This window comes from Alligator sinensis, unplaced genomic scaffold (genome assembly GCF_000455745.1).
Source record: "Alligator sinensis unplaced genomic scaffold, ASM45574v1 scaffold213_1, whole genome shotgun sequence".
NCBI lineage: Eukaryota > Metazoa > Chordata > Crocodylia > Alligatoridae > Alligator > Alligator sinensis.
This window is the reverse complement of record NW_005842019.1, coordinates 794,349-806,094: the sequence shown is the minus strand read 5'-3', so window position 1 is coordinate 806,094 and position 11,746 is coordinate 794,349. Positions and strand designations below refer to the sequence as shown.

Below are 11,746 nucleotides of genomic sequence, written 5' to 3'. Positions count from 1 at the left end.
AAAGCATCTTTGTTTTTTTGTTTTTGGTTTGTTTTTTGCTCATGTCTATCAGTGCCCTAAGGTGTCACCCCACACTGACTTGTTAAATGAGGAATATAAAAAAACTCAGAGGTGTCATTGTCTTGCATGGCAGGAATACCTGCTGCAGTCCCTAATTACTAGGGGCCTACTTAATTGGCAGTTCTTCAGATTTCGCAGAAAGCGTGAAATCTGGGATTGATCATGAAATCAACAACAACAACAAAAATCTTAATAAAAATAAAATGCTGTCTCCCTAGTGGGAGCCAACAGTCCTTACTGCCGGGCAGGGAAGATGCTGGCTGGCGGGACGGCTTGAAGGGCAGCGACAAGATAGTTGCTGCTGCCTCGTCCCTCCTCCCACCAGGGCCTCACCACCAATCACTGCTGATGGGTGGGGCTTCTTCGCTAGTCAGCATTGAAGTGTAGGGCTGCCACAAAATGACTTGGAAATTAGAGCTTTATGCCATGATCAACCTGCGAAAATTGGTAAGTCACTCTGGGACTTAAGTAGACTTCTACTAATCGCTTATACTTAGCCTGGTAGTTGGGAGCCTGGGAGATTGTCACTGTCAGATGAGAGCAAAAGTGACTCCTGGGTAGGAAATAAGAATGAACTGGGTGAATTCAAACCAAGCTAAGTGAAACCACACGGTCTATAGCAGATCAGTTTCACTGTTCCACTGACAGTGAAAAGTGCCACCCAGATGTCCAGAAAACTGTAAATCTGGCAGGTGGGATTTTTTGCTGTTGTTTATCTATGAAAGAGCAATATCACTAAGCTTATCTTTCAGGCTACAGGCCTGATCCATCAAGCCTCCTGTATGCAGAACTCCCGCTGGCTTCAGCAGCCCATCTGCAGTAAAGAGCTTGTGCTTCAGAATAATTCCAGCTTTCATTTGCTTGAGTGAAAGGTATTGCAGTTGCTGAATTGATGTAGAGGTCAAATCCCTAAAGTACTGTCAGGCTCAACCACTGACACCTACCCTTTATTGCCCATTCCTGCATGCAATCTTTTCTGTCTGCCAGGCAGACAAAACAGTGGTAAACCCATGCAAATGACTTCTGTGAGAAGTTCCTTTAAGGGAATATTGCCCAGCAGAGGCAATGGGTATGACCAGTTGATCCTCAGATACTATGGAGGTGCATTGTCAAAAAAGTTTAAGGTCTGAATGAACCAAATAGTGCATTGAGCTAATGTAGTCAAAGCACAAGAGTTTCTTTGGCTCTTGGCACACAAGAGGCTGCTGTGGCTAAGTGTCATATCCAACTGCCATTGGGTTCACAGTTCAAATGACCCAGTACCCATTTACAACTGAGTCAGATGGGGGCAGCCCTTGGCATAAGTCTGAAGTTGGCTCAAGAGCATGCCTCTAGAGCTTAGCCAGAGTCTGGAACCCCTTTGCCATCACATCCCAGCAGCCACATGGTCAGGATGCCATAGCTCTGTCCTCCTCATGCCATCCAAGACTCAGCAGTATCCATCATGGATTATAGGAAAATAGGGATGGAAGGGACCACATAAGGCCAACCTATCCAGCCTGCCGCTAAAAGCAGGATCTTTCCTGACTAAACCATCCTAGCTGAGTGTCCATCTAAGCTGCTCTTGAAAATTTCCAGGGATGGAGGTTCCACAACTCCTCTAGGTAGCCTGTTTAAATGCTTGACTGCCCTCATAGTCAGCAAATTCTTCCTAATCTCTAGGAAGAAGGAATCTATTTCCATACAAACTAGTTTGTATGGAAATAGATGTCCAGTCCCAAACACTTGGTGGACTAATTTATGCTGGGTATTGCTCAGTTATTTAGGTCCTTATTGAGGAGATTCTTATGGAGTTTATGTTGTATTACCATTATTTCATCCTGTTTGATTTGGATACTTTAATCCTCAATGGGTCCTCAGCCATGAGAATAGGACTTTGCAGTACCCTGGCTTCTAGGGCAATTTAGCTGAGTGGTGGTGAGTGCTGGCTGACAGAGTTGCCATAAAATGTTGAAAGCCATTTCTGCAATGGTTATAGGACTAAATTTTGCTCTTGACATTCACCTCCTGCCAAGTTCTCATGTTTGCAGGGAAAGCTATATTGTTACAGCTTGCCTCTTGTCAGGCTGGAAAACAAAATGGGGCCAAATCTCTAGTTGATTAAAATTGTTACAGCTCCATCAATTCAGCAGTCAATACAATCTTGTGTCAATTTACAGAAACTGGATTAGACCAGACTTCACAAACTTGAAGCTTGGATGTGCTTTCAAAAATAAAAATCTACCCAGAAAAGCTTTCTTTTTTTTCACTGCTTCCCTTAAGAAAATGGATTACACATTTATATGAATGTTTATGAAAATGTTTAATGCCTGCAAAGTACTTTCCTCCACCCCTTCCCCCATCTCTTGTGAAAGTAGTGGGAGTGAATACATTGTTCCCTTGAGCACACAAGATAATTAATTGATCAGATTGACCCAGTATCTTTGAATTTGCTGGTGAACCTGAAGATAATGATATGTGTTGTGGAGGAGGATTCTGCTCTCTAGCATTTTAGTGAATCCTGCAAGACGTAAGTAACAATATGCAGAACCGATCCAGACATTTAGCAGACTGCCTGCTCTCTACTCCCCCAGACCAGGCCCACAGACTCTTATCCTCATCATATGGTGACCTCAGAAATAGTTGTCAGGTTAGTAACTTCTTTTTTCCCCACCCAGTGTGTTAAATAGCAGAGTCATTTAAGAAAGTAGCTTTGGTCTGTGGTAGAAAGTGTATTTCCTTTGTTAGAGGAAACCCGAATGAATTCAGGGATTGTCAGTAAGCACAGCTTGCAAGTCACTTCAAAGAAAACAATCTGCGGCAGTCTGTCAGGGAAGCAGATGCATGTCTCATCTGTGTTTTTTCTAGATACCACAGTCCTGAGAGAAATGGTTCAAACAATCTGGCTAATTCACAGGCCATTAATTCCCCAGAAATGACTTATGCACACCAATTAAACCTGAATCACTCATTTAAAAAATGAACAGTTAGCATTCCTGTATTTATTTACATTTTCATAATAAAGAGATGGCAACATTGATAAAGAATATGAAATAAAATGTTTTTCCAGCTGAAGTGGAGGGTCGCTTTCTATAAGAAAAATTAAAAACCCAGCAAGGTCATAAGTCATGTGATTTACAGGTAATCAAGCCTGCTACCAGTCTTACTACTGGTTTTCTGACGACCTAAACAAAACACTTATCTGAAGTTCTTTGAGTCAGGCACTGCCTCTTTGTATATCACCGGACACAAGGGGGCATAGTTTCGATTTTTGAGACCTTTTGGTACTATGATACTATACATACTTAGTTGTAGTAAGATTACAGTGACTTTCATTAGCAAACATAGACCAAGAGGAGGAATATTGATATCTAGCAGTAGTCGGGGACTCTTATTTGTTTGTGCTATTGCCATATTTAGGAAACCCACTCCTAGCCTAGGATCCCATTACAGTAAGTCTTGTACAAACCCAGAACAAAAAAACAAAACAGTTTATACTCCAGAAAACCTAGTGGGAACATTCCCTACCACAGTTTCTTTTTCTCTTGGTCTGGGGCTGTAGTGTCACTTTGCATTAGTCATGAGAGAGGCATTAAATTGGTAAAGGTGGTAGTTGCTAAAATCAGCTCATTGCTGACAGAGAAATTGCCAAAATGTAAATAAAAATAAAAACATATGATTTGTTAGTCCTATAGATTCCTTAAGAGGAACTAGATTGGTCTGCTTCTCTGGTCTAAAGATTTCTGACCACTTATAATGTGTAACAATAGCAAAACTGGCCTCAGTGTAGGAAGTTTCCTGGGATTAATAACCAGGTTATATTGGTCACCTTCTGTACCGTTTCCTTCATCCCTTCCTGTCCACTCGTCATTAAACGCCATTGTTCTTCAATCCTTGCACTGCAGATTAGCAGTTCTAATCCTGGTTCTGCCACTCACATACAGACAAAATGGCTTACCCAAGGTCAGTAAAATATGAAAAATCATATTTGTTTAACAGGCGTGAGATTTTGAAGCTTAATTAACGTTTGCTGCATTTAGACCCTTTTAATTAGGGGCTGTCTGCCGCAAATGAAAAGTCCTATTACTGTAATTGTGATATTTGAAAGGTTAGTTTAATTATTATTATACTACAGTGTTTAAACCATAGTCTTTAAGCCATACCCACCACTATGGCATTTGATTCAGATTGTGATTCTAAGCTTCCCTAAATTCTGCATGGAGAGGAAGGGCCATCAGGGTGCCAGTTACGATTGCATGTCTCAGTGCATGTTAGAGCAGTTTGTGATTTCCCTAACTGATAGCCATGGGCTCAAAACTATACTAAATCTGTCAGTCAGTGAAAAGGAGCTGTATGCCTTTGTACCTCTGAGGCACAATCTCCCTTCCTTGTCATCAGGCCCCTATTTCAAATTGAGGAGGGGGAATTAATACAGAGTTCTGAAATGCAGAGAAACCTGAACCAGGGAGAAGTACTGCCTCAGTAGTTGAATTATTCCATTAAAGTCCAGTTTGTTGAGTTAATGGTTTTGAAACAAAAAGATAATTTCCCCCCGAACCCTTTGGAAGACAAAGAAATTATCTTAACTTGAATGTGGTCACATGATTTTTACTGCAATGGTACATCTGCTTTCCAGCAGAATTTTTCATAATCTTCCCTCTTGGTGTAGATTTATGGATTCAGAGAGAGATGCATCCATTTTTCCTAGCAAACGTGTGTTTAATTCCAATTCCCAAAGATGCTGGAGTGACAGCATCCTTGGGGGACCTCATTCAGAGCTGAACATTTGAAATGGGTCAAATTCTGTTCTCCAGTGCCCTCATCCAGATGTCAGTTGACTGCACTAGAAGGAAGAATTCGGACATGAGTCGTAATCATACAGTGGATAGATAGATAGAAGAGGCTGCGCAGCCTGCTTCAAAGGTGAGGCGAAGGAGAAATGTTCACCTGTATCTGAATTCTTCATATACCAATCTCCTCTCTAGCAGCTGAGCAACTCAAAGCATTTAGGTCCTCATAGGTCAGGAATTCCTGGGATTTATATAACAGGCCTATAATAGCTGATTGCAGAAGTAGCAATTGTGGCTTGGACCCTTCTGCCTGTTTTGAGTGCTCTCTCACTCAGCAAGAGGTCAGTGAAAGTTTTAATTGATTAAGAAGTGCCATAAGCTGTTTTTTCAGAGGCAAATCTGATCATTGGCCATTTCAGCTGTAAGGTTGGTTCATTGCTTGCTTGTATATAGTGTTTGAAGGACTCTAGAAATGTTTTGCATCACATTGTGATAATATAATACTTCATATGAAGCATTTTACCTACAAAGGCTGGAAAGAAGTTAGTTATTAGCAGAGCTTTCCTAGGCTGGAGCATTTGGGCAGGATTGTAGCTGCTGATTCAACTTGGAAAATTTGAGAAGGAAGTGGTGAAAATGAGTTACAAAACATATCAAGTGGATTAGGGAATGCTTGGCAGGCAAGGAAGGATATACAGAATGAGTGGAAATAAAAGCCTCTTTCAAACAGATAACTTGCGAACTCCAGGAACTCAAACATTGCCTTGCAAACAACTGATAAAAAATGTGAGATTTGAAGAGGGCTTTGAGGATGTTAAGAAAAACAGTGGGTCAAATGGGTTCAGAGGCAGAAAAAAATGCCTTACTTGGCACATGTCAGACTAGATTCTGAAATGCAATTTTCCAGAGGCTTTACTGGATGCAGCTGAAATTAAATTGCATGCAGCTAAGAGCCATTGAAGTCCAGCATCTCCTAAAGGAAAAGTGCTGAAGTGCTTTTTGCTAATCCAGTGCACCAGCTGCCAGGTTTACACGGATACAGTGACATGGGAGTGGAGCTAGATTAAACATTACAGTTTGGGGAAAAAGGGGGAGAAAAATCTTTTTCCTAATTTAAATCCAGGTGGATCTTTTTTTATAAATACCTTTTTGTGATCTGTGTGTGTGTGGGCCAGAGGGTGAAAGGGGTTGTTCTATAATATGGTAAGGGTTTCCTCAAAGTGTTCATGTACTAGGCTAAGTACAGACAGTCAAAAAGCCTGAGGATGAATCAATTCAATCTTCACAGGTTAGTCTAAACTGAGTAGATTGAACCAATAAGCAAGTGAACAGACATTCACTTTTGATTCTGGAAATGCACCTGCGTACCTGCAGTGACTCAAGCCAGAAGCTGGGGGATGCTAGAGCATACCTCCCTGCTTGGCTGGGGCAGACAGCTTTGACCAAAGCTAACCAACCCACCCTTCAAGGTGGGGTTTGCAGGAGAGATGCAAAGCATCCTGGGTAACTTGGGGACTGACAATTAACTTGAATCTGGAGGGGTTCTGGGTCAGAAGTTCAATACACCAGTTTAACCTAAATCAGTTAAGTCTAATACTACCTCCATTTAGGTTTATCTTAAACTGGTTTCGGCCATTTTGAAAGCAGTTTATGTGCACTGAACTTCTGTTGTGTTACCGATTTGAACCGGTTTCTTATCACTTATACTGGTTTATGTCTAATTTCTGTCCCTAGTCCTTGTTAGTAAAACAGGCAACACTTGGGTGAAGTACTCTTTCTACAGTGTATAAAAGTCTGCCAGTTTTAATCATTTCCTCTCAGTTCTTCCAAAAATCTATGAATTTCTATACCAGTGGTTCTCAACCTTATTAGATTCAAGGCACTCCTTAGAAAATGCCAGTTTTTAGCTTTCTCTTGTTGTTTTGGCTACGGAAAAACAGAACCATTCTTCTGGGATCAGTTGTCGGTTGTTTGCCCCTTTAACAGTGCTAATATTGCGTGACACTCTGCAGCACCCTTAAAAAGATCTCATGGCACTACAAGCTGCTATGGCATACCAGTTAAGAATCATTGTTTTATACTCCCAGCTCTGTCAATCCTTCTGTTCCTACCACTGATCCACCATGTGTTCGTTTCACCAGTATCCCAGGAACTGCACTGTTTGTGTTTCTTTTACCTACACAGAGGGCACATCTACACGTGACGCTACATCACTGTAGCAAAGCACTATGGCGATATAGCATCTGTGGACAAAAACTGATGCCGCAGCTACGTCGCTGTAGTGACATGCTCCCTTGTTATAGTGCATCGTTATGGCAATGTAGTGCCTAAAATTACCATGCCATCTTTTAGTACTTCCAAAAGGAAGTACTAAATGACGGCACAGTAACATTGGCACCATAGCGGCACATGTAGACACGCCCAGTATGGACACACAAACGTCCACTGCTACTATACGTTCTCAGTAGGCTACACAGTGGCTGGGTAGGTACCTGGCTATATATATACCTGTACACGTGTGTCCACTATATATATGTGAAATAAGATCTATATGTGTATTCACCAAAACTGGCAGTTGCACAGTTGAATAAGTGCCACTTGGGTATGTAAGTTTCCTCTGAAGCCCTGGATATTGGTGTAAGTTGGTGCTGAGAGTTTGGCTGTTTGACTCTTACAAGGTACTTAGTAGCCTCGTAAGTGCCTGGCTAGAAAGTTTTACTTATCTGATCAGGATCAAATTAATTTTCATGTTTGGAGTCAGGAAAGAATTGGCAAGCAGCACTATGTTTTGTTTTGTTGGGTTTTTTTTTTAAAAAAAACCTCCCTCTTACTTGGGACATGGTCCTCTTCTTCCTAGGGTCAACCAAGGATATTTTAACCTAACAAACTCTGTCATTGCTGTGGCCAAGACATTACCAGTGCTCATGTCTGCTGTGTTCATTACCTGTGGCTCATCATAGGGGATTTTTTTTCCCCAGGGTGCACCGTGGCTGTGTTACGCATGAGGAGCCGGAGTGGATGATTCTGTGGGCTCTTTTGGATAAATGGTTCCCTCCAATGGAGGTGACTGGACTCCGTTGTTCAAGAGGCCCCTTTCAGATCTAGATTCCTACATTAGAATCAATTCATTATGTGCTTAATATAGAGCAGGTAGCCTCATTCGTGAAGAGTGGAGGTAGAGATCTAAAAGCCTTTTCTTGCTGTCGGTTCTACCTGAATTAATTCAGAATTCCTGATCGTCAGAGAGGCTAATCAGCTTTTATAAGTGGTGATTTTTTTTTTTTTTTTTTTTTTTTTTTTTTTTTTTTTAGCAGAGCTAACCTGGAACTTGGGTATACCACTCCTGAGGTGCTGAATGCTCATGGAACTAAGTTGGCAGGGTATTCAGCTGGGGGGGTAACTTAAGCAAAACAAAATCCTCCTGTTCTATGGAAGATATCCCAGAATGTTTTGTCTCCATGACATGTGATGCCATAACTTCAAAGGAAACCACTGGAACACCCCCCTTCCCCTTCCCTTCTCCCCCCCCCGACACACATGCACCGTATTGCGACCAGCAGTTTCCTTTCATAGAAACTTCAATCTGTCCCTTTGAAATGGCAATTAATTTTTATTTTGCTTTTAGATTTCATAGACATTAGGGCTGGAAGGGACCTCATAAGATCATCGGGTCTAGCCCCCTGCCCAAAGGGCAGGAAGTCAGCTGGGGTCAAAGGATCCCAGCAAGATAAGCATCCAAATGTTTCTATTTAGAAAAATAAGAGAATACCCAAATACTGTCTCTCACCTTTGCCTCTTCCAGCTCTATTTCATCTGCATCAGAGTTTACGTAAAGATTATTATATCTGTGCTGTTAACTAGTAACTATTTAACTGCATAGTCATGTGAATGGTGCTGCAGTAGCTCAATTAAGGATGCTTCCATGTGGTTGAAGAGGGCCGTCTTCAGGCTTATCAGGGCAGGATCTGGGACCCAGCAGTGAATAATAGAGTTGAAGATGGATAATTTAGTAACTTATCTTTAACATGGTAAAATCTTTGGGAGCAAAGATCTGTGTTTTATTGTCTGAATTTATAATGTTATGCATGTTTATTTGATATTTGTAGTTATTGTAAAGCAGCAACTAGAAGTTGCATAAATAATAATGCTGAGGTCATTTTGTTTTTCTTTCTAGTGTACAGAGGCCAAAAAGCATTGCTGGTACTTCGAAGGATTGTATCCTACATATTATATGTAAGTAGTCATTGTTTTCCTTTAAGTGTAGTCTGCTGCTCAGAACTTTAGTCTTGTGACATCGGTCCCTTGTCATCACATCATTCTTTCCAGAGTAGACAGAACTTGGAAGTGTAAAGTAAAAAATGCTCCAGAAGTGTGTTTGTGTTTGGGGGGAACTCCTAAAAACATCAAAACTCTCGGGTCTCCTTTATAACATAAAGAGAGAATAAAGAACATGAGCCTACTTCCTTAGTACTTCCCATCTCAGACCACCTCAAAACTGGGAGAAGAATAAAGGATTGTATAAGAAGAATAAAGGATCATATAAACATCTCTGATTTCAGAACACTAAAAGGAAAGATAGCCAGAGCACAACGAGGACCCACGTATACCTTTTTGTTTTGAAGAAGGAGCAGGTAACTGGGCAGGATACCAAGAGTGCTTTGAAAATAAATTTTTCCCTGTGGTAATACTGCTTATTTAATCCTGGGAGTTGAGATTATTTGTTATCCATAGTGTTGTTGCCTTGGTAGTGAGTAGCATCAAGATGAAATATGAACTAGACCTGAAGTCAGTGAGACTTAGGCACGTATGGAAAGAAATTGTGCAAAACTAAAGATGCAAAACTTGCATCGCTGGCTTAGCTTTCTCAGTACAGTAACAAAATGGAAGGAAGGATATGAGAGGAACCATCCTTTGGATTTAAGCGGGGAAAGTAGATGACATGTTGGATATTAAGTTTTGGGATTTGATGGCTGGGCACTTGCATGCCATGGTAACCGATGTGGGATGGATAGATGGATGCAAGTTATAGGTTCCCTAAGCTATATGCAAGCTATAGGTTCTCTATTCCCTAAAGAAATTTTTCTTTGCTTATAATGACGGATCTGGGATCACTATAGCTAATGTGCGGCATAAGAGCCCTCCCTCCTCACTATCCACCCCCACTTTATCTGCCTGAAATGAGAGAGAAACACTGTGGATAGACACAGCCAGGAAATGAGACATAAACCAAAGCCCCCCTGAAGTGACGCACAACATTTTAGATATCTGTTAATCATCCATGATCTAAAATGTTAACTGGGTAATGAAGTGTGTATCTGGCTCTTACTGTCTTTTCAGGTGACTGAAATGTTCAGAATTACTCATAAGCTGTTGGCTAGAACAGATGGGTTAGTTTAAATAAGTTAATGTTCTTTGCATACTCATAACAAGAGGATTTTGTTCCGCCTATATTTCACTTTTATGTTTTTTTGCTGCAATGTGGAAAAGAAGCTGAGATGTTCTGCAACAACTTAACGTTCAGGAGCACATAATTTGCCATTGTATCTTGCCCATATGCATTCTTCTTAGCCAACTACTGTTTTTCTTGCTAATGAGATTGTATCCACTTTGAATTTTGTTGTTGACTCAGACTTCTTACTACAGGTAAATCCAGGTGGACTGGTAAAAATATTAAATACATATATATATTTAACAATCTATCTGCTGTAGTGAAACAGAGATCTGCCATGTATGAGGCTGCTTTCTAATTGTTTTTCTTGAGGCAACCAGCTTATCCCCACCTTTGTGTGCGGCGACTGATTATTCTGTGCAAAAATAGTGTATTTATTGTTTCCAGTTAATCAGTGAGATTTAACTAGGCTCAGAAGCAGATTAAAAACCCTGAAATTAAGACAGCTCATATATTCTGTTGAGAACTGAGAAAAGCTGTACTATTTGAGAATCAAAAGAAAACTGCTCAGTCTTTGGGATTCATCTCATGCCCTTGTGGCAGGAGACTGATAGACATTTTGACCGTGCCATTTCAAACAGATGATCATGATGATTATTAACTATGTTTTATTATGGTACTGCCTAGGTGTCAACCTAAAATGGGGCCTCATTATGATGAGCACTGTGTGTACACGGAGTAGAAAATCTGCTGTGGAGTCTAAAGAGATAAGATGGACACAAGGTACTAGAGAGAGGTTCAGTTAGGGGAGTTTTAGCTAAATTGAGTGGAAGGAGTAAAGAGAAGAGGGGCACTAATGGGAAGGGGGACTAAGGGGAGCTTAGCAGGGGAGAAGAGATGGAAACAGGGAAGCGTAGAGAGAAGCAGAGGTAAAAAGACTGTGAAAGAAGTGTTGAGGCAAGCAGGCAGTAAGCACAGGGCTGGAGCCATCCCCTCAGGACTGTAGATGTCCCTGATGACACCAGAGTCTAAAGTTACCTGCCTTGGCTGCTTATGCAGCTGCTCCTACTAGCTGGGATTTCTGGCTGGCTCCTTCCTGTAGTTTATCCCCAGGATAAACTGGGAGGAGGGAGAGGCACAACATAGGTGTTGGTATCTCTTGAAGGTTCTCCTGTACCCAGTTCCACTCCTGGGAGCTGCAGGATCTCTCTCACCCTCCAGTGTAGCAGGAGTCCAAAAAGGTGAATGCAGTTGGTCAGTTTAAGTACATAATGGTTTTCATTGCATTTTCTTCTAAAAGCTGTATCATGATTGGCTGTCTTTCTTTATTTTATATAACTACAAATGAAATGTCATGTATGCTCCTTGATCTCAAGACCTATTTTTTTTACTCTTGAGGTCTCTCAGAGGATCACGCCTTTGTGTTTGATAATATCTCTTTGTGACTTCATTACTACCCTGACAGCAGACATTTTTCCTCGAGGTGTTTTGTGTGCGGATGTCCCCTGTTAATTCACAGACCAGGTTC

At 41.2% G+C, this 11,746-nt stretch overlaps 1 protein-coding gene across 1 annotated transcript in view; it reads left to right on the top strand.

Annotated features, from left to right (window-relative positions):
* Nucleotides 1-459: 459 nt before the first annotated feature.
* The window catches only part of VOPP1 (VOPP1, WBP1/VOPP1 family member), a 51,231-nt gene continuing 39,944 nt past the window's right edge, over nt 460-11,746 (top strand). Inside the window, exons 1-2 of the mRNA XM_006022161.3 lie at nt 460-507; nt 9,004-9,062. Coding sequence (XP_006022223.1) covers nt 460-507; nt 9,004-9,062 — 107 coding nt within the window. The remainder of the gene's footprint in view (nt 508-9,003; nt 9,063-11,746) is intronic.